General features: G+C 38.5%; 2 protein-coding genes across 2 annotated transcripts; one reads left to right on the plus strand and one right to left on the minus strand.

Moving 5' to 3' along the window:
* The first annotated feature begins 93 nt into the window (after positions 1 to 93).
* Positions 94 to 2507, plus strand: LOC134799906 (uncharacterized protein F58A4.6). Its single transcript, XM_063772343.1, has 3 exons — positions 94 to 613; positions 1540 to 1654; positions 2186 to 2507. Exons 1-3 carry the CDS (start codon positions 258 to 260, stop codon positions 2468 to 2470), a joined length of 756 nt encoding a protein of 251 aa, XP_063628413.1. The 5' UTR covers positions 94 to 257; the 3' UTR covers positions 2471 to 2507.
* A 2882-nt stretch (positions 2508 to 5389) lies between these two features.
* LOC134799937 (bleomycin hydrolase) lies at positions 5390 to 23235 on the minus strand. Its single transcript, XM_063772375.1, has 10 exons — positions 23116 to 23235; positions 21668 to 21782; positions 20136 to 20273; positions 17292 to 17412; positions 16423 to 16550; positions 14259 to 14386; positions 14081 to 14179; positions 12354 to 12474; positions 11344 to 11454; positions 5390 to 7179 (listed from the first exon to the last, which is right to left on the minus strand). The coding sequence occupies exons 1-10, from the start codon at positions 23169 to 23171 to the stop codon at positions 7057 to 7059; spliced, it is 1140 nt and encodes a 379-aa protein (XP_063628445.1). The 5' UTR covers positions 23172 to 23235; the 3' UTR covers positions 5390 to 7056.
* Positions 23236 to 26780: the final 3545 nt, after the last annotated feature.

Genomic DNA, 26780 nt, shown 5'->3' on the forward strand with positions numbered 1-26780 from the left:
AAAATCAAATCATGATACTTCCGTTGTGCATGTATCCAATCGTACATTCATTGTCAAATTAAGTGTCAAATGTTTTTGACAGTCACGCGCGAAACTTCATTCATGGATTGGATATAAAAACGAATATTTTTGCTTATCGTTAATTTTTACATACACTAGACATCGTTTCAGAACAAAAATAACGTATAGTGCTGTATCTCTACTCACCAGCATTTAAATATCATTTCCTTATCAGACAAAAATATAACCTGGTCAAGATGCCATTAGTAACTAAAATTCGCCTATTTCGTAGTAATTATACAATTTGTTATATGTCTGAGGAATTATTCGTATTCCCAGACAAGAAGTATTATGATAATCTTGGTGTAGAATCCGGGGATGCGTGGGAATTCGACGTAGAACGATGTGATGGAGATCGCAAAACCAAGTCACTAAGATTGGTTGCAAATGCATTATTTCTGCAGCCATTTGTGAGAGAATGTTTGAATTCTGCGGTGTATAGGACTAATGTGGTAAATCATTTGAATGAGCGTTGTGGGAATCCTGAGAATGGGACAGCCTTATTAAAATTAATTCTGAAGCCACCTGACTCAGAAGTTATAGATTACGCATGGTAAGAATAAACTTTTTTTTGCACTGTTTGAAGGTACATTTTGCATAAATTTTAACGTACTTTTCTGGTTTTATTGTTATATATACATATATAACAATAAAACCAGAAAAGATTATTTAATTACTACTATTATAAAAACTCACTGGCTAAATCTATTCAATAATAACTATTTTGAGTAGAATCTTCATCAAATATCTTCCCACACACGAATTGTAGGTATATTCTCTAAATTCTATACATGGTATTTTATAAAATTGGTAATGTCTTGTTATTATTTTTGCTTGTATGTAAATTCAATGTTGACATGTAAAAGTGCCCTTGTGGCCTATTTGCTGAATAAATGTTGATATTTGATATATGACTTTTGAATTGTAAGCAAAATAGGGAGAAACAATCTTTACTCTGGACTTTTCATCTCACATCATGTCCTTTGGGTAGGTATTCCACCTATCTAATTTTTTTGTCCAATGTTTACTGTGTCACACATTTTGCTTAAATGAGAGAGTGAGACGCACTGACATTGAACAAAGAAATTGGACAGGTGAAATACCACCCTTTAACACTTCGGTCGGCAACAAGCGGCCCGCAAACCTCCCACTTGCGGCCCACGAGCCTCTCTGGCTATTTTGTATGTAATATTGACAAACAACAATGTCTAATAAAGTCATAAATATTAACAAAGCACGGCACGCGACAACTTCATTAAACTACTATGTGGCCCTTGGCTGCTAAAAGGTTGCCGACCGCTGCTTTGACATGTTCACTGTGGCAATTGATGATGATGATGATGGTATCCTGTTATCCCTCATTAGGGACATAAAGCTCTCGGATGGGATTTCCATTTTTCACAGTCCAGCGTGCCCTCCTCCAGCTCCCCCCAGCCAAGGCCAGCTGATGCTTTATTTATAATTTTTCAATAATTCCAGGAATGAAAGGATACTAAAACTAGTGTGGAGCAGGGTAGAAATAGAGAATGCATTTTCTTGGCTGTCCACCCTCGGAGGTGCCTACTCAGCTCTTGGAGATTACTTTGAGGACTGTGTAAGTTGCTTTCCTGTTCATGTTTATGACATCCTTTGTGTTGAAAAAAAAAATTGATAAAGAAAATTAAAAAGTTTGAAAAGCTCTCGGATATTTCAGGAAAATTTTACAGTAATCAAATTAGCTGCATCCAACAATTATGGCTACTCTGAAAGCACCTAAAGAGGACTGCGAATTTATAAGTGGCAGTGCCTTGGGTTTACTGTAACTGTAATGCTGTGTATGTATTTGAGTAATAAAAAAAAAGAAAACCACAACCCTTTGTTCACTTTAAAATTCATAAGTATTTACTTCCAGAGAGCAGATCCTTGAAAAAAAATGGAATTTAACTCTGCTTGTATTTCTGTTTTCTTTTATTGAGGTGTATGAAGAGTATTGGTATTGTATTGTAATTTTGTTGTATGGACTCTGATTCTGATCTGACCAATCAGCTACACTTTGTTAATTTAAGCAAGATGGACTTGCTTTCATTCTGATTTTTTGATTGTGCCAAATGTACCATAAAAGCGAATTGTTGTATTTTTTTTACAGGCAGAGGAAGCAGGCAGGATATCAATACGGCAATATAAACTCTCCCAAATGCTCGGAGATGACGCCTTAGCAGCTAGAAGCAAGCTGTATTCTGCACTCTCATATGCTCAGAAAGGCAAACTCAAACTGTCAAGGCATATTGTGAGGAACATCCACGCATTTGGTAGACTTACTCATGATAAGAGGTTGGTGCGTATGTGCCAAGGCGTTTGGGCGAAATTGAAGTATCTAAGGGCGATTAAAAATAGTTCTGGTAAAAGTGGAGGTAATGGTAAAATTGTGTAATTGTATCGCTTAAGAGACCATCAACGTGTACACTAGCGCCACTGCTAAATAATCGTGATTATTTAAATTTAACGACAGGTATTTAAAAAACCTCCGTACCATAATGAAAAAAAAAACTGAAAAAAAATGCAAAAAAAAAAACGGTCACCCATCCAAGTACTGACCACGCCCGACGTTGCTTAACTTTGGTCAAAAATCACGTTTGTTGTATGGGAGCCCCATTTAAATCTTTATTTTATTCTGTTTTTAGTATTTGTTGTTATAGCGGCAACAGAAATACATCATCTGCTAAATATTAATAATAATCGTGATTATTTAAATTTAACGACAGGTATTTAAAAAAGGGGGTCCGCTACGTACTGTATTGTGTATTTGAATACATCAAACTAGTTTTTATGTTGCTGGATTCATCAATCTATGCGTCCAAAGTTAAAACGGCCGTTTTTGTTTTGAGTTCATAGATCGACGAATCCAGCAACATAAAAACCAGTTTGATGTATTCAAAAGGTACTTAAATACACAATACAGTACGTAGCGGACCCCCTTTTTTAAATACCTGTCGTTAAATTTAAATAATCACGATTATTATTAATATTTAGCAGTGGTGCTAGTGTGCACGTTGATGGGCTCTTAACTTCAAACTCGGGTAAATCCATTCGACCCTCTCAGCAAATATCTACCCTATTACCTTTTCTTAATACCAAAATCGCATAATCTGACAGATGGATTTACCCGAGTTTGAAGTTAAGCTACTCAATTGAGATATAAAGCAGTGTATTGATTGAAATACGTATTTAACTTGAATTGTCATAAATGAAAACTGACTATTATCACTGCCTGTAAGAGTATTTTAATAAAGTTAACCCAGGGACATGTTTGTTTAGTTTTATGTACACTAAATCCGAAAAACGATAATGAAAGTCTTATAAGTAGTTCATGTCATGAGTACTCAGTGTTGAAAAGAATAAATATAACTGTATTATAAATGGGATATTACATACTTAAATTTATACAATGTGTATTCAGGAAATGCCGAATACATCAGATTGATGAATTATTGCTAATATTTGTAGGTATTCAAAATAACCCCAATATACCTTATTAGATTTAAAATCACCATGTTCCCTTGCTACTCGCTGAAACAAATTTATATGACAAATACCCCATTTTTAATTCCAGTTATATAATAAGGAAAATAATAATGTATTATTTCCTTAGGCACCTGAAAGGTGTAACCCCTATTATACGCCTCTTGATTTAATATACTGTTTACTGTCTGTTGTAATAAATCTTTCTTATTGAATTATGATTTTGTTTACTTATTTATGAAAGCACTATGCGATATACTTTATTGATTTGGTTTATATACTTTTCCGGCGAAAACAACGGACGTGCGGTCTCAGACTTTAATTGTTGATCCATATATCAAAAAGAATAGATAGTATAGAGGGGTCCTGTCATTGTAAATTTTGTAGTCACTGTAAATTTACTGCCATCTATCGACACACGACTAAAACTCAAAATGAAAACGTATAGAGTTATCAAAAAATGTATATATATGGATAAATGATTTTATTATTTTTATATCATTTTGATCCATGTTCATTCACTGATATCTATGTGTTAAAATTGTTAAATATGAAACGGTGTCGTCACGCCATCTAGCTGAGGATAGGCTAAAGGTGTGTGCGCCATCTATTCGAGAATGACTTTTACTTGAATTCCGAGGCACGTTTTTTCCTTAGACTTTATTCGTCTTATACGAAGTTACATATGTCTTTGCATATATACATATTGTTCAAGCTAATTTGGTGGTCTATACCAACAATACTAATGGTATGGGCTGTCCAATGTAAACTCTAAATGGCTCAATAATTAAAATCCGTGAGTGTATCTATACAAGTGGCCGAAAGCTGTAATTTCTCTAAAACCTAAATAGCTTTTGTCATAGGATCCCAATTAATCTACCCCTATTTCGACATAAATATTTTTGCAGTCACAGTACCTACCTTAATACGTTTTAGACCTGCCTTCTTAACATAAGAATATCACTTTGGTTTACGTGAAATATCTAAAAATAAACATGGTATTCTGAACTTTATGTGCGCGTGCGTGAGTGCATTAGGGTATTGTTCTATAAACGATGATCACTTGAATATTGAAGGAAAAAGAAAATCTAGTCATATGGCGAAGACAAAGACAGAGACAAAAGACAAAGTGAAAAGAGAATTTCAAATAGAGGAATACATATTGTCAAAGTAAATTATATATTCAGTACATTTACTGCCATCTTTCGACACAAATGATTAACATGTTTAGAACGCCATTTGACTTTGATCCTTATTTTTTCACAGATATGTGTTAAATTTGTTAAATGTTAAAAAAGTATCGCCATCTACTCGAGGCCAAAGGTATGGCGCCATCACGCATACTGACTACATAATTTACTTTGTCAATATTCCTCTAAATTCTCTTTGGCGAAGATAATATTGATAACTTGTTCAATAGTGATATTCGAAATAATCATTTGTACCTACGTTCCCCTGTTATTTATATTGGTGCTGTAAATAAAAGTGATTCATAATTATAAAAATGCGTTCATTTAATTTTTAACACATTCACCGCTGAGCTACGGTCGTAACCGGTAACATGGATTTCCCGGTATGTAGCGAAAATGCTTCTTAGAGGTAAAACGACAATATGACAGACGAAACGACTGAAACGACGATTTCTGAAAGAAAATGCGGAAAAAAAACCGTAATCCGATTAGTTTATCAATCGAATCATTTTAATCTCGTGAATAAATGTTTCTTAAACAGTCTAGATATGCTAGAACACTATAGGTGTTCTGCTATGGTGTGGTACCTATTTAGGCATTTTTATTGGCACTCAATGGGTTGATAATTAATAAAAAAACAATTATACTAATATCTTTATTATGGTAACAACTCGTCATTACAAACACTGCTGTATAAAAGTAAAAATTCACGGCACCGCAAGGACCATAATAGACGATCAACTTGAACAAAATAATGCCTACCACTTAATTCAGACAGTATATAACAGACGGTTGGTAAGTTTTCTAGTAGTAGCTTAATTTGGTACTAAAAGTGGTACTAAATCTAGTTAATAAGTATGAATTCTTACTTAAGTAGCTTAAGTAATAGAAAATCAGTCGCAAGCAGCCTTAACTTGAGCCACCTAAATTATCTGAATTATGTGGTATCATCCAATATTGATCATCTGTGGGTCTCACATTCATTATACAAGATCCGGTCTGTAAAACAAGGAAATGGCATAGATTAGTATAGTCTGTCGATTTGTAACTGGCCCCGAACTGCTAATCCTTTGTCTATTGTTAAGTAAAACTGCACGTGCTAATTACCTGCAAAAAAGGGTCTTAATTAACAATTGGCACCTTAGCGCGGGCTAGTCAAATGTTCAAAAATCCAGTGTAGGTGCGCTCTCCGATAACGCGCCTTTGTTACGCATCTGGATGACACATTTTAGACTGGTTCGACTCGCCAGCATTCACTAACCGTAGAGAATTACACGACCCTTTTTTAGAGGTAGAGAGAGGCACGTGCGGTTTTACTTAACAATAGACAAAGGATTATCGGCTCGGGGCCAGTTACAAATCGACAGACTATACTTAACTATTGCTGTAGGATCATAATACCATACTATCATGATTCGTGAAAACATGATATGAACACATTATCCTGCGGGCTCAGCACGTTTCCATTTTTATCGACTATCACTATGCGCGTCCCTTTCGCACTTACATACTTGTTAGAACATGACAGGCATGGTGACAAGGGATAAAAACGCGACCGTGCTAAGCCGCCTGGTGTAACGAAAATATTTAACTATTATGGGCAATGTGGTCTGCTCCATCATACAGACTTATTTATAATGAACACAACATAAGATGATTTAAGCTATTGCACGGAATATAATACGTATACTTCGTGGTCCAAAAGTTTCATTCGATTTTATACCCTATCATTACTTGATGTAGAGTTCAAATACGGCTGTTACTGGGGTTTTTAGCAGCTAATACGGCCACTTAGTGTTCTGAGCAAATATTTTATGTTGAGCAAATGTTTGCTCTTCCCAATCACTATTATACTTGCCGCAAAACTAAGTGGCGAGTCAGGTCACAATGCCATCGCTTTCACTCTTGGTTGGTCTTAACAAGGGTAAAGGAGATGGTATTATGATCTCTGTCGCCAGTTGGTATTGCGTTAAGTAAGCAAGTGTTTCCAAACTGAACGAAACGCAACTGTCACTGTCGCACTAATATGGAAGAGTGATAGAGAGACAAAGCGCTTCTTTGTCGTAGCGCTAGCAATTGTCGCCTTGGCGAGGCACCCAGAACACTAAATGAAAACGCAGCTTTAATTTTAATGAAAGTCAAAGGCAACATTCGGGGGCAAACCAAATATTCGGCAAAGTGCCGAATACCGAATAGTTGCCGAATATTCGTGGCATCTCTAATGTATACAGTGGATTGTGCTATAGTATCATGTAAACGAAAAACCGCCCGCAACAGGTACACCATTGTTGCCACACGGCCGTTATGGTTATTCCTCAGAGCACAGGGGGCACGCCAGGGTGCCCATGGGGTCCCAGGCCGGCAGGACTTGCGGCGTCTGCTTGAACACCTCCAACACTTCCGCTGGCACGTACTTCTTGTCTACCACCACCTGTACAAAAACAAATGATCATATTTGGCCTATTTTTGCGTATATATTCAAGATGCTATCTCTCAAAAACAGGCATAGTAAAGTTGGTGCGATGAATGTTTTTATTGAGCAAATACGCATATAAAATAGACCAGATTTTTAAGAGCGCTATTACATTTCGGCGTTGAGCGAGTTTAGGTATTTTACGCGCTGCGGCAGGCCGTGCGAGCTCAGTATGCCGATCCCTTCTACCACACTCGCACTACAATGATGGATTAAACATTCTTGATCCTTCGCGAAGCATATTGAAATCAACCATAACAACACTAACTGTACTTAACTTTTAAAGTTCTAAAACTGTTATTTGGTAAGTACGAAAATACTAAATGCAGTGCAAATGTACATAGGGGCTGTTCATAAATTACGTCATCTATTTTTGACGATTTTTGACCCCCCCCCCCCCACCCCTCAAATCATCCAAAAATCAAGCTTCAGACCCCCCCCCCCCCCACTCCTCCCATTTGAAACGACGTAATTTATGAATAGCCCCATACTCGTACTTATGAAGGTAATCGCCATCGAGTAATATTCGAAAGAAATTATAGGTACCTACTCGCTTATTTACATGTTTCGTCATTGCATTTGGTACCTATAGGTTGTAAAGTTTGTATCAACGAGGGTTTAAAAACGAACTGGTACTGAGGATCTGATGATGATTAAGGTGGTCACGGATACCAATCAACCATGTAGTAACATGATTAGGCTCGTTTGATTCGTCTCAACAAGATCTTTGACACTGAAGATACACAGGGTCTGATGATGGAGCTGGAAGGTGGCCACGGGTACCAGTCTATCATGTAACTAAACAACTTCGTGTTTGGGCTCGTTTGATTCGTCTCAACAAGATCTTTGACACAAGACAGTACTCAGGGTCTGATAATGGAGCTGGAAGGTACCATTACCAATCAACCATGCAACTAAACCACATCGTGTTTAGGATCGTTTGATTCGTCTCAACAAGATCTTTGACACTAGGTGATACTCAGAGTCTGATGATGGAGCTGGAAGGTGGTCACCGGTACCAATCAACCATGCAACTAAACCACTTCGTGTTTAGGCTCGTTTTATTCGTTTAAACAAGATCTTTGACACAAGATAGTACTCAGGGTCTGATGTTGGAGCCGGAAGGTGGTCACCGGTACCAATCAACCATTCAACTAAACCACTTCGTGTTTAGGCACGTTTTATTCATCTCAACAAGATCTTTGACACAAGGTAGTACTCAGGGTCTGACGATGGAGCGCGAAGGTGGCGACGGGTACCTGTCTATCATCATCAGCTCCATCATCAGACCCTGAGTAGTATCTTATGTCAAACATCTTATTGCGACGAATCAAACGAGCCCAAACACGAAGTGGTTCAGTTACATGGTAGACTGGTACCCGTGGCCACAGTCCAGCTCCATCATCAGACCCTGAGTACTAACTTGTGTCAAAGATCTTGTTGCGACGAATCGAACGAAGCCAAACACGAAGTGGTTTAGTTGCATGGTTGATTGGTACCGGTGACCACCTTCCGGATCCATCATCAGACCCTCAGTACTACCTTGTGTCAAAGATCTTGTTGCGACAAATCAAACGAGCCCAAACACGAAGTGGTTCAGTTACATGGTAGACTGGTACCCGTGGCCACAGTCCAGCTCCATCATCAGACCCTGAGTACTAACTTGTGTCAAAGATCTTGTTGCGACGAATCGAACGAAGCCAAACACGAAGTGGTTTAGTTGCATGGTTGATTGGTACCGGTCACCACCTTCCGGATCCATCATCAGACCCTCAGTACTACCTTGGGTCAAAGATCTTGTTGCGACAAATCAAACGAGCCCAAACACGAAGTGGCTCAGTTACATGGTAGACTGGTATCCGTGGCCACCTTCCAGCTCCATCATCAGATCCTGAGTACTATCTTGTGTCCAAGGTCTTGTTGAGATGAATCAAACGAGCCTAAACACGAAGTGGTTTAGTTGCATGGTTGATTGGTACCGGTGACCACCTTCCGGCTCCAACATCAGACCCTGAGTACTATCTTGTGTCAAAGATCTTATAGAAACGAATAAAACGAGCCTAAACACGAAGTGGTTTAGTGGCATGGTTGATTGGTACCGGTGACCACCTGCCGGCTCCATCATCAGACCCTGAGTACTATCTTGTGTCAAAGATCTTGTTGAGACGAATCAAACGAGCCTAAACACGAAGTGGTTTAGTTGCATGGTTGATTGGTACCGGTGACTACCTTCCGGCTCCATCATCAGACCCTGAGTATTATCTTGTGCCAAAGATCTTGTTGAGACGAATCAAACGAGCCCAAACACGAAGTGGTTTAGTTGCATGGTTGATTGGTACCGGTGACCACCTTCCGGCTCCATCATCAGACCCTGAGTACTATCTTAAGTCAAAGATCTTGTTGAGACGAATAAAACGAGCCTAAACACGAAGTGGTTTACTTGCATTGTTGATTGGTACTGGTGACCACCTTCCGGCTCCATCATCAGACCCTGAGTACTATCTTAAGTCAAAGATCTTGTTGAGCCGAATCAAACGAGCCCAAACACGAAGTGGTTTAGTTGCATGGTTGATTGGTACCGGTGACCACCTTCCGGCTCCATCATCAGACCCTGAGTACTATCTTGTGTCAAAGATCTTGTTGAGATGAATCAAACGAGCCTAAACACGAAGTGGTTTAGTTGCATGGTTGATTGGTACCGGTGACCACCTTCCGGCTCCATCATCAGACCCTGAGTACTATCTTAAGTCAAAGATCTTGTTGAGACGAATAAAACGAGCCTAAACACGAAGTGGTTTAGTTGCATTGTTGATTGGTACTGGTGACCACCTTCCGGCTCCATCATCAGACCCTGAGTACTATCTTAAGTCAAAGATCTTGTTGAGCCGAATCAAACGAGCCCAAACACGAAGTGGTTTAGTTGCATGGTTGATTGGTACCGGTGACCACCTTCCGGCTCCATCATCAGACCCTGAGTACTATCTTGAGTCAAATAAATACATATAGAATGTCAGGTCGTTTCAAATATTTTTAATCCTGTCCGGTAGTTTATTAAACTGTACCATTATAAATTATAATACTATAAAAACAGTGCTAGGATCAAAGTCTCTCGTTGCGGTTTACACGCACACAGTATAGCGTTTTACACGGCGCCCGCCGCACACAATGATAAAAAACCTCGTCGTCGCCGTTGAAAATGTGCGGAGCCGACCGACACACGTCCTGCCTCTACAAGCTCTGCCGCGGCACTGAGCTGGCGCAGCGCGCGTCATCGGTAATATAGAGTAGTTTTCAAAAAATTGCCAAAAAATTATAGTAGAATTTCATAAACACTAATGTATACCAACAGTATAAGCAAACGTTGCAGATTGCTTGAGTATGAAAATGACTTCGATATTAAGTAGATTTTCGTAGGAATTGACACTTGTTTCGGAGAGAAAATCGAGTTCGTTTTACTTTGATTTTCTCTTTCTCAAAGGTATGTAGGAAAAATATAGTTTGATATGCCTAAAGTACAGGGTATTAGTAATACAAAATAGCCAGGTTTAGCAGAGTAAAATTCTCAACATTTCCAAATAAGAGCTCGCCATTCAGTGCTTCACGGGGTTTTTCGGAAACGACCATCAGAAAAAAAATCATTACTAATTTATTAAGTCCTTTTTCTAATATTTACAACGATATTTATAAAGATAAGAAGACGCTTTTACTGGAACAAGCACTCATTGTTTCTAATAATGAGCGCAAACTCCTGAATTTCGTCGACTAGTATCATCAATTTTGCATTATTTCGACTTTTCTTGTAAGAGCGCTCTTAATCTGATTAAATTTCTGAGTAATATTAGACTTAGCATTAAGCATTGTATTTACCTGACATGTAAAATTCTATTTTTATCAATAAAGAATTGAAAACTTTGTTTTTGGCTTTCGCGCTTTGAAAAAAAATTACTCGTGATATCTTCCCTGAACCCCCCTCCCCCATCGTGATCATTCGTCATATTTTTCTTACCCTGCCCCCCTCCCCCTAAACAATCATTATGATTTCTGGACGACCCCTAAACTATAACACGTGTAACATATTTATCTACGAGTTATGTTTTGAAATTGAGACTGTATTAATTTTACCTCGAAAACGAATTCTCTGAACCAAGGTTCGGTGAGCAGGAGGTATCCCTTATCGTACTCCTTGTCGCTGTACGAGTTTTCCACCCGGAACTTGGTCGGCTTGCCATTTTCCTGTAAACAATGAAATAAACACCATTTAAATTCCTATAGCTATGTACCTTCCTTCGGTTTTCATCATAATTAATCATCACTAATAATCGTACTTCTAAGAGTTCGTTGTGCGTCAAAATATAGCCTAATAAATCGCGGTTGGACCCTGAGATAGTTTAAACCGTAACTATGGAAATTTTGTTTGGAAAAACACTAGTACAGATACATCGAATTTGAATTTCAGTTCTGGGGCCCATTTCTCGAACGATATTAGACTAATATTATTAGTTAACGAACTGTCAAATCGTATGGGTTGTCATGACAACACACTAATAATATTAGACTAATATCGTTCGAGAAATGGGCCCCTGTAATCACGAGAATGGAAATACGTTACTGCTCTCATAAACCCAATAGCGGTATCTCAAAAACAAATGATGTTAAAAAATTTATACATATTAAGATAGAGAATTTTTTTTTAATTTATTTATTTTTATTACATACATGGAAAACCAACGGGTATAAACATTTATAAAATCTACAATATATTTACAGAGCCAATTACAGGTTCTCACTTATAAAAATTAAATATACAAAGATCAAATATAATTACAAATTAGTTACACAAACAAGTACATATCCACATCACAAGCCAAGAACAAAAAAATGAGGATGCCTCGTAGAGAGTTGAAACACGTGTCGAGTATTGTTCTTTTGGTGGTGGCTTGTTATATTTATTTGTGTATTTATTTTTGCGGTGGGAGGGTGGGAACATTAATTGCATGTAAAAAATACGCAAGTAAGTATAACGGGTTAGCACTGATTGACTAGCACGTTATGTTTTCACGGATTAGCAAAGTAATATTTTGGTTTTGATTTATTTCTTTATTTAAAAAATATAACATTAGGACAATACTCACATCAGTTCCAACAGCGGTGAAGACCATAGCATGCGTCATGCACGAGTCCCCATAATGGAGTCGGTCCGCCTTCTGCAGCCCGATTTGCACCTCCGTGTTGAACACCAGCTTGTAATCATGCCTACAATAATAATCAACTTGTAATCAATTATGCAGTCACTTAAGCTCTGTTTTCCTAAGATAGCGGTGTCGTAAAATAGCGGGCGTCTCCATACAAAATACTACACCATCCACATTTAGCCGTATAATTTTGTATGGAGACGGCCGCTATATGACGGCACCGCTATCCTAGGAAAACCGAGCAACTTTGTCTGTTTAATTCAATTCATTTATTCAATAAAGAAAACATGATGGTACATTTATTGTTAATTTTAACTTGATCTAAGGTGGTGGTACTAGTGTTCGACATGCTAATGCCCAATAGATGACACCCTGCTGTCACCTCTATTGACAATGACCTAAGTTTCAAGATGACATGTACTGGGACCGCGTCGAGCACCTTACATGTTAGTTTACTAAAGCTAATAATAAATATATAGTCCTCTGGCTCATTTTCCAAATAAGAGGACAATTTATCTCATAACTTAACACTTCCATTCTAAATTCTACTCCATTTTCATCCCCTTGGGGTGATTTCCGGAATAAAAACTAACCGTCCTTCCCCGAGACTCAAACCATCTTAATTAGTTCTGCGGTTAAAGCGTGAAGAGGTAACAGACAGACAGATTTACGTTGGCAATTATAATAATGGTAAAGAGAATATAGTGTATAGAGGCGGATTGTCAAAGTAACTTATGTAGCCACTGTAAATATACTTAACGCTGTTAGAACGCCATTTGAGTTTGATCCTTATTCTTTCACTGATATGTGTTAACTTGTTACCGAGGTTTTCATCGATTTTTTACAAATTTTGAATCGTATCTCCTTTTTTTGCACTACAGATAGAATTATAAGACAAACGGTTATCGGTTCTTCAATCTTTTATCTCCGTTTTGGTCTACCGGATTTTGAAAGAAATGAATACCTATTTTTTTATGATTTTTTTAATCATTGTCTAAAAAAACACTTTTTTCGTATCTAGTTTGCTAAGGATCTGTAAATCTACATATTTGGGTTCGTCTTTGACGTCTCGAAAAATGTGTCTAGGGTTTTAATTTTAAACTAATTAACACAAAAGTTATGGCCAGAAAACCAGTTTTTTAGCCTAAAATTGTGCAACTTTGATGCCAAATATCTCGAAGACTTTGAAGTAAATATGGGATACTATATTGCTTAAAGCCGTTGCTGTTAATATGATAACTATGATAAGCTACAAAAAACTAAGGGATTCAGAACGAAGGTCATTGGCGTCGGGGAGCCCCTTAAATATTAATATTAACGTCATCTACTCACTGTAGGCTAAAGGTAATTATGGTGCAATCTTTTCGAGCGATGGCGCCATAACCTTCAGCCTACGCTCGAGTAAGTATATGGCATTAATATTTAACAAGCTAACACATATCAGTGAAAGAATAATGATCAAAGTAAATGGCGTTCTAAAAGTTTTATCCTCTGTCGAAAGATGGCAGTAAATGTTCTGTAGCTACATAATTTACCATGACAGTATCTCTCTATTTCAAATTCTCTTTGATAATGGCATTAACCACTTGGCCCGCAAAGTATTGATTGGCGCAGACATAGTGTCTTACAATAGGTGCTATTCATTACTACCAACAATAAGTACTCACGCGTCTAAGTCTTCGAGTCCGTTCTTCCGCTCAAAGCGTTTACTGACCTCGCAGCCGAACCACACTGCCTCGCCGCCCGCTATGCTGTCCTTCACCACTCTGGAAATTAAAAAAAGCCGGTCAAGTGCGAGTTCGTTTAACTCTCACTATATACGGAAAGACAAACGGCTATACTCACTGTATGAGTGTCTCGATGGGCTGGTTGTTGTAGGCGGTCTGGCGGCCGCCGACCACGTTGCCGAGGCACTGCAGGGTGAATAACCTCCCGAACGGGTTGCTGGCTCGAGGGTCGCTCACCAGACACACCTGTATAACATCAATAGGGTTGTTGACACATGTTGAATTGTATAACTACATCTAGTTAAATAGATAGGAAATGAGCAATTTATCGCAATAAATTGGAAAGGTAAAAAATATATGGGAATAATAAAAAATACAAGACCTGTTTCAAAAAAAAAATGTTTTTCAACTTCTAAATAGGAAAAAATAATTCGGTTTCTGCCTCTCTATCACTCTTGCTTATTCGATCGATAGAGAGGCAGATAAAGAAATTTCGATTTTCGCGTTTCGCGGTAGGCCACCTGTAAACAAACCGCCTTGATGCATCAACGTTATAGTGAAAACTTGTCAAAAAACTGTTTCAGACCTAGTATGTATAAGTTACTCTATGGATTACTAAACAAAGTGCTGCACTCTGGCTGCAGAACATTGCAGTAATACTCCCTATTCTATTTACTATTTAGTGGCTCTGTGAGCTGTAGACTTCGCGACTCTCCATGACTACGACTTATTTTTAAGCAAGCTAGAACAGAAAAGTACAACTTTGATCCCTCCTAGCAGGGAAGAAAAGTGCTATTTTGATCCCTCCTAGCGGGGAAGAAAAAGCCCTTTTCCGAATAGGTGATGTGAAAAATTAATTTGTCTATATACTGTAGGTAGTCATTCATCATTATACCTTATCGTCGACATCGAACAGCGGCCTGACGTGTTTGTCGTAGAACTCCTTGGGGGCGAGGCTGCCGAACGTGTTGTACGCCTTCTCCTTATTGTAGAAGTCGAAGGTGAACTTCGCCGGGGGAGTCTATTTACTGTAGTCATTCATCGTTATACCTTATCGTCGACATCGAACAGCGGCCTGACGTGTTTGTCGTAGAACTTCTTGGGGGCGAGGCTGCCGAACGTGTTGTACGCCTTCTCCTTATTGTAGTAGTCGAAGGTGAACTTCTCCGGGGGAGTCTATTTATTGTAGTCATGATTATACCTTATCGTCGACATCGAACAGCGGCCTGACGTGTTTGTCGTAGAACTCCTTGGGGGCGAGGCTGCCGAACGTGTTGTACGCCTTCTACTTATTGTAGAAGTCGAAGGTGAACTTCGCCGGGGGAGTCTATTTACTGTAGTCATTCATCGTTATACCTTATCGTCGACATCGAACAGCGGCCTGACGTGTTTGTCGTAGAACTTCTTGGGGGCGAGGCTGCCGAACGTGTTGTACGCCTTCTCCTTATTGTAGTAGTCGAAGGTGAACTTCTCCGGGGGAGTCTATTTATTGTAGTCATGATTATACCTTATCGTCGACATCGAACAGCGGCCTGACGTGTTTGTCGTAGAACTCCTTGGGGGCGAGGCTGCCGAACGTGTTGTACGCCTTCTCCTTATTGTAGAAGTCGAAGGTGAACTTCGCCGGGGGAGTCTATTTACTGTAGTCATTCATCATTATACCTTATCGTCGACATCGAACAGCGGCCTGACGTGTTTGTCGTAGAACTCCTTGGGGGCGAGGCTGCCGAACGTGTTGTACGCCTTCTACTTATTGTAGAAGTCGAAGGTGAACTTCTCCGGGGGAGTATATTTACTGTAGTCATTCATCGTTATACCTTATCGTCGACATCGAACAGCGGCCTGACGTGTTTGTCGTAGAACTCCTTGGGGGCGACGCTGCCGAACGTGTTGTACGCCTTCTCCTTATTGTAGAAGTCGAAGGTGAACTTCTCCGGGGGAGTATATTTACTGTAGTCATTCATCGTTATACCTTATCGTCGACATCGAACAGCGGCCTGACGTGTTTGTCGTAGAACTCCTTGGGGGCGAGGCTGCCGAACGTGTTGTACGCCTTCTCCTTATTGTAGAAGTCGAAGGTGAACTTCTCCGGGGGAGTATATTTACTGTAGTCATTCATCGTTATACCTTATCGTCGACATCGAACAGCGGCCTGACGTGTTTGTCGTAGAACTCCTTGGGGGCGAGGCTGCCGAACGTGTTGTACGCCTTCTCCTTATTGTAGAAGTCGAAGGTGAACTTCTCCGGGGGAGTATATTTACTGTAGTCATTCATCGTTATACCTTATCGTCGACATCGAACAGCGGCCTGACGTGTTTGTCGTAGAACTCCTTGGGGGCGAGGCTGCCGAACGTGTTGTACGCCTTCTCCTTATTGTAGAAGTCGAAGGTGAACTTCGCCGGGGGAGTTCCTGTCGACAAAAAGTTACCTTATGTACAGTCATGCTCCGTGATTGTTATGCCATTTAGGGTTCTAGCAGGCGCGGCTCACTCCAAGGGTAGCTACAAGGTAAGGCAAGGTAGCTACAAGTACATCCGTCCCACACCAATTTTGGTGGCTAGCCATAAGCCGCGCGTGGCGCTGTCGCCACCTAGCGGTCATATCTGTCCTAATCGTAACAGACGCGTTTTGTTAGAGAGTGAATCTTCTGTACCTAGTACTATTATTTATTCTGAGGTTCTAGCTAAATCGGAAATATCAAACAACCAATTTACCTAGTATCGCCATCTACTCGATGATAGGCCAAAGGTATGGTGCCATCTTTTCGAGTGATGGCGCCATACCTTTCGCCTACTCTCGAGTAGATGGCGATACTTTTTGACATTTACCAAATTTAACACATATCAGTGATAAAATAAGGATCAAAGTCATATGGCGTTCTAAAAGTGTTAATCATTTGTGTCGAAAGATGGCAGTAAATGTACTGACTACATAATGTACTTTTACAATATTCCTCTATTTCAAATTCTCTTTGGCGAGTCTTTAGTATTCCTTTACGTATAACGCAGCGTACTATAACGCTAACGGGCGATCTCGTTGCGAACGCGAACGCCTTGGGCCCGCCGCGCCGCGCCGCGTCGCGTTCGCGAGTTGTTCGCTTACGTAAGACGCAGCGTAATACGAAATATTGAAATATGATATGTGAACGTACCCAGGCAAGTGGCAACGATATGGTAGATGACACCAATCTGTCGGTTGATGGCTGCTTGGATGTCATCATCAGACACCTTCTTGGCCACTAAGTCGCGTAGCTCCTTTGCAAACTCGCGAAGCTGGAACGGAAATTATCAACTTTATAGACTATGTATAATAAAACTGTATTCTATTCATGGACCCATATATGTTACTGGAAATTATAAGTTAATTGAATTAAAAATCCTTTGACCGCCTACAAATGAAATTTATTATTAAGAAAAATACAATTTTGATTTGTCAAAATAAACATTGTCAAAACAAATTTAAATCCAAAATACAATCGGACTAGTGTTAACTTTTTACCAGTAGCTACGTTAAATTAACTCGATTTAGTACCTATACAGGGTGGAAAGGCACGACGATCCTTTCCGGAAATGGGAGATAGTTTAGCCTAAGCTCTATATTTTCTCCATAGAAACTATGTTAATATGGGCAACCGTTTCTAAATTATGACCTTTTAAACATCCACGCAAAAAACTACTTTGTTCTAACCCTAACAGGTGACAGGGTCAATGAACTTACTTGTAAACAATCAGTATTCGACAGGAAATTATGCTAATTTGTTGCCATCTAACCATTTTTAGGTCTGCTTACAGCACGGTAAGAATCATTGCAGGATTTTCGCTTTCTTAGTGGTTCCACTTGTTCAATACTTGAATGAAATAGTTATGTTATTCCTTAATATTAATAATACTAACCACAACATTGTTTACAACGACAGTTCAAATGGTGACATTGACAACCACTCAAAAGTACGCAATCGTCTTATAAATATCTCTGGTTTCCTTGACTGATAAAAAGGTTTTAGTTTCTTAACACGTTTCACAAAATTATTTTCGAATAATTGGAAACTATCTAAAATAATTAAAAATAACAAGTAGGTTGTGTTAGTTGCACCAAATGAACTTGCAAAAATTAAATACTAAGAATAAATCAAGAATAAATACTTCTTAAATACCTAACTAACAAACCTTCTTGCGTGGTAGGAAATAGACAGACTTGTAGACAGACCGTCTGATGTTTGAAATTAAATGTGCCACAAATTGCAAATTACGCGATAAAACCTAGTTCCAAAATGCCCTTGGGAGCCCGCGATTACCTAAATTTGCTTATGTTATACGGGGAGTGTAATTATAATGCCGCCGAGACGTTACGACGCTACAGACAAAGATATCCTCCACCACACCCAACTAGCCGTATGTCAATTTTACGGGCCATTGATCGCGTGGCAAATAATGAGCCCATAGTACCACGAACGGGCCAAAACGACCAACGGGGAGGAGGTGTAGTTCACATTGCACCAAGACTTGAAGAGCGAGTGCTGCGGTATTTCGAGCAAAATCCAAGGGCTACTTCATTAAATTTTCATTGAACTATACTTATTGAATGTCATATTCTTCAAATAAAAATGTTAGATGCTCGTGGCTATTTAAATTTGTGGGGCTGTGTAAAAGATATGGTGTACCAAACCAAACGGAATGTGAAACTGCGGACGAAATGAGACAAAGGCTAATTGGTGCTTTCTGCGGAGGATAAATGACGAAGAGCATACACTATATCGCATGTGCATCGACATACTCGGGTACGGGCTGCGGCGGCGTTGTAATACACGGAGGTACATTTGAACACCGTATGTGAAAAGAAGATAGTATTAAATATTGGAAAAAAGTAATTATCTAAGAAAGTAATAAAATTGTTTGTAATATTTTTGCATGCATTTGATTTATTTGACATTTATGCGTCATTCATACATCATTGCGATACTGTCAACGATCGGAAAAAAGTGTAAAGTCCCGAGCTTTCCCGACGGAGATCCTTAATCTAGCCGTCATGTGCACATGCTATAGGGTTATCACCACAGTTAAAAAGTAGTATTTTTGCAATTTTTATTTTTTACTCAATTAACGATTCTTACCATTACCAATAGTCTCTGTATCACTTAAACGACCTAATACTTCCGGGAAGGATCGTCGTGCCTTTCCACCCTGTATATTATAAAGATATAAAAGTTTACAGTTGTTAAGATACGGCGTTGGAGGCGCGCTTCACCTGTGTAAAATTCTAACTTATAAATTTACAAAATGCGCCATAATTTTGTCTCAAAACTACTGTCTTCTTTGTGATATGCGTAGTCGCTCCTGTATCTAGTATCATTTGTTGGAACCAGTGTCTGAAGCCTTACCCCCTTATTCATAAAACTTTACGGACTTGATTTAGTTAAATTATGTTTTATCCCTTGCTTACAAATACATAAGTCAAGGCGATATATAAAGCCAAACGATTATTAGCTAATTGAGGTTTGTAGCGCGTTTCTGAAAAAACCGGGCAAGTGCGAGTCGGACTCGCGCACGAAGGGTTCCGTACCATAATGAAAAAAAAAAAAAAACAAAAAAAAAAGCAAAAAAAAAAAAACGGTCACCCATCCAAGTACTGACCACTCCCGACGTTGCTTAACTTTGGTCAAAAATCACGTTTGTTGTATGGGAGCCCCATTTAAATCTTTATTTTATTCTGTTTTTAGTATTTGTCGTTATAGCGGCAACAGAAATACATCATCTGTGAAAATTTCAACTGTCTAGCTATCACGGTTCGTGAGATACAGCCTGGTGACAGACGGACGGACGGACGGACGGACGGACGGACAGCGAAGTCTTAGTAATAGGGTCCCGTTTTACCCTTTGGGTACGGAACCCTAATAAGGTGGTTAATCTATAGGACACGCGACCTTTCGCAACCCTTCCGATTTCTTAAGTACAATTTATGAAATGTTTATCGCCTCGGTCATCCTGTCTCCACGAACCTTAGTCTTGATGAGCGCGTTCATATGTAAGCTCTTTCTCGAGCTGAATGATTCGGGGAAGCACTTCTTAGGCATGACGCCATATTTGTTGACGAGGTTCACGATCATGTCCCATTGCCCGCCGTCGTTTATTGGGTCCTGTTGAACAAATAAATGGTTGTTTCAGTGATTCTAGAGAACAAATACATATTGAGCCTTAACGGTTTGTTCCAAAATCGAACAACACAATACATCCAACTCTGTTGCCGTTCAAAATGATTTAAAATTGAAAGTAACAGTACTAATGTAATGATGTATCATATTTATTTTATCTGATGTAACCAATATACCTTTCTTTTCGTACAGTCAACAACAGAGCTATGAATACAGGCAAAGTGCCAAAAATATGTATACACGACCTTAATGTACAGGCAATAAAGTACTGTATACATATTTTTGACACTTTGCCTGTATTCATAGCTCTGTTGTTGACTGTACAATAAAGTGCATAATTGTTTCCAGCGCATTTTCTCGGAAACGTTCGTATTTGTAATGCTACTTCAGTCAACCTCAGTACTTTTTGTACCGAGACTGACTGAAATAGCAAGACACGTTCGTATGTTTCCGTGAAAACACGATGGAAAATAATTATGCACTACATTGTAATACGTGCACTCACAACATTTCTAAAAACAACTTTTTGCATAAGTGAACATCTGATAAAAAAAAATCAATTAGTAGAAGAAATACAAAATGAAAATTAGTAACCTAATGCTCATCAAATAAAGTGAAGCATATCTGTTATCAGTGTTATCTGAAACATGTGTATACTGTTACGTTGTAATTGAAGTATTTGAACGTGCTATATGAATTTATATGATACTTGAATTACTTAATAATACCTAATGCATTTATTTACCGTGTCATATTTAAACAGCCGCGAGAAGAAACACACTTATTTTCTTCTAGGTGAATCTATTTTGTTACAGAATATTTTTATTAGGTGAACATACGTCTTCTTAAAATCACTCCAATAAATACAAAAATACAACTAATAATATGAATGCGAAAGTAACTGTGTTAAGTAACCCCTGAACCAATGTATGTATGTGAATATTGGTATGGAGTTAGTTTTTAAATCATCATCATCATTTCCGGTCGCGGCGAGAGCCTAAATTTAGATCGAAATTGGGTTAAAATTCTTGTTGTTGTCTTGTTTTTCGTCCCCAAAAAATGTGACGGAGTGGAGCTTTTTGTATGGGGGGAAATATTTAATTTTCTCAAGAGAATTATAATCTACAGCTAGAAAAACACACAATAACACTCAAATTTTCTTATTCATTGGATAAAGACTAAAATAGAAGCGTGACAGAGTGGTCAGAAACAAAAAAAACGACAAGAATTTTGACCCAATTCTTAAATCTTACAGGATATCAGTTTTTAGACGACTTTATAAAATAAATTAACTTCGTTTAGTAGTACCATTATATATAGGATCTTGTATGTAAATAAATGATTTTTATGACAAAAAATAACTTTTGAAATGAAGTTACCTTTAATAAGAAGTTGACGAGCCGGCCGTCCAACTCCTCGCCCTGCTTCGCGGTGGCGACAATATTGTTCAGCCAGTAGTGGGACCGTTCGATCTTGTCCCAAAAGAACAAGTAGCTGGAACAAGAAAAAAAATGTTTACGTATAGACAAAACTATTGACTTTTTCGCCGCCATTGACTTGATATAAAGCATAGAGAAATATAAGTAAAAAGAAAGAGTGGTAACTCCTTACATCAGTTTTCTTACCAAAACGCGAGTTATTTCGTAGTCTACATCTAACGTCAAGTAGTGGAATTTTAAAATTAATCTAACGAAAAAAAGTACTGCTAAAACAATTTACAACTAATATTAAAAGCAGAAGGAGTTGAAAATAGAGTTCCGGTTAATCTGGTTATAATATTAGCTGAAAATTGTTGAGCATTAGAGTTTTCGTTCGTCATGACATCTATTGTTAACTAGCAGTACTGATCCGCTACTTGACGCTAGATGTCGACTACGAAATAACTCGCTTTTTCGAACGAAGGGAATTGACAATTTTAATATTGCCTACACTAGGGAATAAAGTTTAAAGGTTAACCCTTTTAAACACCACGCCTATTGAGCGCGGTGCGACATCGTAAACCTTTTTGGAATGCATGAAAGTTGGTATTTGGGAACAAGAGACGTTTATTCCTTGAGAACACCTGGTGTGCTCAGACATTACATATGTACTAATCACCATCAGATATATGGGAGCGGCCAAGGCGCTCACAAATATCTGAACACGCCTCTATCATCAAGACGTTAGAATGCGTGATCAGATATTTCTGAGCACCTCGACCGCTCCTATATATATCCGATGGTAACTGGACGCGGTATGCATCCATATCTCGCTTGTACAATAGGCAATAAATTTAACTAGGACAACTGATATATGCAGGAAACAATGGAATATTATAATAACAGTTACCACAGGCGACATATGTTGCGGTAAATTACATATCAACCACAAACATAAACCACCAACAACGCGACAGCATAACAAATAAACCACGAAAATTAAAATGAGAATGGTTGCTAACTAATAAATCGTTATGGATCCTAAATAATCATTAAAAATCAAGAGTGATCGATACCCCACTCGACATAAATGTATTTTTTTTTTAACATAAGGCGTCCGATTGTTGCTGTTTGCTGTGATTGTCTTAGGGTGTTACCAGGTTACCACACGAATCGATCGATGGGATAGTTTCTACCAAGACAGATCGATCGATCGACGTCGACATGGATCGATGGGTGTGGTAACGCCCTTAAATGTGAAGTGACACACTTCTGATACAGCAACTTATATTCTGATAATGATAACCCCCCTAAAGACTAATTTCTTGTCTCTGCAACAGGTTCGCCTACCTCTGCGAGAGGTTCTTACCTCTGCGAGAGGTTCTTACCTCTGCGAGAGGTTCCCTTACCTCTGCGAGAACTCGAAGTCGTCGATGGCGTATTTCTTGCAGAACGGCAGCCGCATGACATTCAGGGCCGCGAAGATCCAACAGCGCCCCAAGTTCTCCTGGTTCGTCACCCGCTTGCCTTCTGATAACCTCCCCTAAAACAAGTTACCTCTGCGAGAACTCGAAGTCGTCGATGGCGTATTTCTTGCAGAACGGCAGCCGCATGACGTTCAGGGCAGCGAAAAGCCAGCAGCGCCCGGAATTTTCCTGGTTCGTCACCGGCTTGCCTTCCGATTCTATCTTTAAAATAAAAATGTTTGTTAATATTCTTTATCTACATTTATATGTAGGTATTAAATTATGAATATGTACTGCTACTCTATGCCTTTTTGTTTATGAATTTCAGAGACAGCTAAAAAAACTTATTCCATACAAAGATTATTATCACAAGAATACAAAAGCTTCTTATGTCAAATTGAGCATGTAGTTAAGTTATGAGTTCAATGAAATGTTATCGGTTTTCGCTGAAAAAAGCTGGTACTATCTGAAACTGTACTAACCTACGCTTCCAACAGTACAGTCACCTGCAATAATATGTTACACTTCGAAGGCCGCAAAAATATGTGACACGCTCTTATGACTCTACAAATAAGATCGTGTCAGATATGCTGCCTTCGTTGTGTAAAATATTATTGCAGGTGACTGTACCAGTGAAAAAAACTTACAACCCATTCGAGGGTTGAATCTGTAAATACACTGCTACTGTTGATATCATTCAACGCCTGATAAACATAACAGATAGTTCGTATTCATGAAAAGTCAAATCTTTCAGTTCTCCTTGCATACTTTTGATTAGAGATGCAACGGATAGTTGTTTGGCCGGATACCGGATACCAGATATTCGGCCTGACCATCGGCCGAATATCCGGTATCCGGCCACCGAATATTCGATCAGCGGACCTGTACCTACATTTTGGTTTTTCAGGTGCGCATTCTGCAGGTTTGACCTGTTTCCTAGTGAACGTTCGCCCGGATACATTTCTAGGTTCGAAATGAGTGTGCGTGCAAGTCAGTGGAATGTTTAAATTGTTTTAAAATAATAAACAAGTACGATTATGACCGTGACTGTTTCTTAAATCCAATTTGTTTACTCCGAAATCAAGCAATGTCACTATCCGGTATCCGGCCGGATATTAAAATAATGGCCGGATAGGCCGGATACCGGATAGTATCCGAATATCCGGTGCATCTCTACTTTTGTCAGTTTTGACTTCTTTCAATTTATATGAACATGGTACAAACAGCAAACTGACCATCAGGTCACCTTATGCCTTTTATAATAAAATAAGGTATACCAATGGACCATTAACAGTGTGGGTGATGGGACAAAATCCAATCAGTCTTAACTTCTTACCTTGATGTTAAACACATGTAGCTGGCTATCCTGTCTCCGTTTGCTGATAGCCACCTCGAACGGGTCAAAACGGGTGCACACATTCTGAGCCAGCTCATTCTTGGGGTCCGCATAGAACTTGTTTCTCAGTTCTGTCAATGTTTCCACACTCAGGGGTTCTAGAGAGGAGAAAATATGATTATCAGTGGCATATTTGCGGCCAGATATTAGGGGCAGCAGTCTATATGATGGGTGCTGAGAAAGGTGCAGGCTCTAGTATTTACTACAGGCAGTACCGTCTTTACCATAAGTGCTCATAGGGCCCGTGCTCAGGGCCCCCATCCTCAGGGGGCCCCGAAGGACAGACAGTAACAGTATATTTGACTACCCATAATAAATAGAAGATCATAGTAGAAAATTGTTAGTTTAATTCACTTTTTTTACTTTCGAAAAGAGCCCCAAATTCTTATGTGCCCAAGGGTCCCAGCATAGTTTAAGACAGCCCTGACTACAGGGCCTTGTGCCTAGGGCGGCCAAAACTGCAAATCCGCCGCTGACTAAGGTATATTACCTTATGCAAAATAGATACTTTGACTAGTTTGGACTTTGTTTTTCAGTCCTAAATATTATATTACTAAAAAAATAGAGAGTCATTATATACATCAATCTGTGTAATAATATATTTTTTAATTTTATTTATTGGATATTTTCACAGAGGAAAATGGGGACTAGGTTTGTATGGAGAAGCCTTTCCCAATATCCTCCTCAAGCAAATTAAGATGTATTTTTTACTGAAGTCAAAGCCAAGAGTTCTGTAAAGTTACCATAAGTTCCTTGTCAATAGTACAAACCCGATACATGCTGCACAGTCAGATCTCCTTCATAAGATGGTTCCATATTTATTTATATTCACTACACTTCTATATTGTCAAAGAGAAGTAAACTCACTTGGTAAAATCTTTATAGCATTTTTATTTACACATGTACTGTAGAACAAGAATTTCTTAAAAATCTTTCTTTGAGTCCAAATCAATCTGTTCATCTCATAATGAGAGGTTCAAAAAAGGATTTTAATAATTTATAGTAAAATAGCAAACTATTACTTACTCAAATTTATTTTCCTTTGACAATGCAACAAAGTATCAAACCTAAATATCAAACTCAGTTAAACCAGTATTTATTAGAATACAAAGCAGGTTTTATACTTGGTATTTTATTATAAAAAAAATATTCAGTCACAAAAGGATTTGTAAAGAAGAATAGGTACGTCGCCATCAGATATATCGGAGCGGCTAAGACGCTCACAAATATCTGAACACGCTTCTATTGTCATAGCGCTAGAGTGCGTGTTCAGATATTGTGAACACCTTGGCCGCTCCGATATATCTGATGGCGACTATAGAATCTGAGTCTGACATTCTGAATTCTAATCAGCTGACAAGACATAACTCAAATCAAAACAACAAGTGTTTATGGATCGCAAACAAAGGTAAATGTAGGGTAAATAAAGCTGCATTGTAAGAGAACAGTTACTGATTATTCAGATTAAATATTTAACTTTACTTTGCCAACTTCAGAAAACAAAATGAATTAAAATTAGTCCTAGAGTTCCTAGACAAGGTTATGAAATAATAAGAGCGTTCTTACTTGACGACATTGTAGACTTTCTTCTTATCAAATATGAACCAAAGGAACGTCTAACAACACCAAACACTGAAACAATTGTAAATATTTTATTAAATAACGGACCAACGGAACAAGAAAACCGGTGATGTTGCACAAAATTTATGGAGCAACTTACTCTTTCTCTCTCGTAATTATTCAACTATCTATCCTTTTCTTTGGCATCATCGCTTTCATTGGATGAATGTTGTTTGACGTTTTGTAATGTGCGTTCGAATATAATTGTTACAAATATAACTAAAGGAAACTTTTATAAAATTAACAATGTAGAAATTTGTATTATATATTAAATAACAGGGCAAAACCATTGTATAATCGACTTTTCAAACAAGTACAGAAGTCGAGAACGTATTTTTAGATTGAAGACAGCAACACTAAAAGCAGCGAAAAGGTATTCAACTTAATACTGGCAACACTGTGATTTCCCTTTGAAGCGGTAAATTTGAACACAAGATCCGATTTTGGACCACTGCGGTATACTTAACTTAGAATTAATATCGAGAGAATGGAATGAACGAAAACTATGTTAGCAGCAACGATTTTTTCAAGAATCTTACGTAACATTAATTCAGAATCCATTACTTTACCTAAAGTCATGTAACAAACTCAT

The sequence above is a fragment of the Cydia splendana genome, chromosome 19, assembly GCF_910591565.1.
Source record: "Cydia splendana chromosome 19, ilCydSple1.2, whole genome shotgun sequence".
Lineage (NCBI taxonomy): Eukaryota > Metazoa > Arthropoda > Insecta > Lepidoptera > Tortricidae > Cydia > Cydia splendana.

What these genes read in the sequence shown, in the direction of transcription:
- LOC134799906 (XM_063772343.1), top strand. Translation starts at nt 258, where the DNA reads ATGCCATTAGTAACTAAAATTCGCCTATTTCGTAGTAATTATACAATT. An exon ending in GAAGTTATAGATTACGCATG is followed by an intron (nt 614 to 1,539) that starts GTAAGAATAAAC and finishes CAATAATTCCAG; the next exon opens with GAATGAAAGGATACTAAAAC. An exon ending in GAGATTACTTTGAGGACTGT is followed by an intron (nt 1,655 to 2,185) that starts GTAAGTTGCTTT and finishes TTTTTTTTACAG; the next exon opens with GCAGAGGAAGCAGGCAGGAT.
- LOC134799937 (XM_063772375.1), bottom strand. Translation starts at nt 23,171, where the DNA reads ATGCGGCTGCCGTTCTGCAAGAAATACGCCATCGACGACTTCGAGTTC. An exon ending in ACGCGCTCATCAAGACTAAG is followed by an intron (nt 17,413 to 20,135) that starts GTTCGTGGAGAC and finishes TTTCCGTTCCAG; the next exon opens with CTTCGCGAGTTTGCAAAGGA. An exon ending in TCAGAGAATTCGTTTTCGAG is followed by an intron (nt 7,180 to 11,343) that starts GTAAAATTAATA and finishes GTTTTTGTACAG; the next exon opens with GTGGTGGTAGACAAGAAGTA.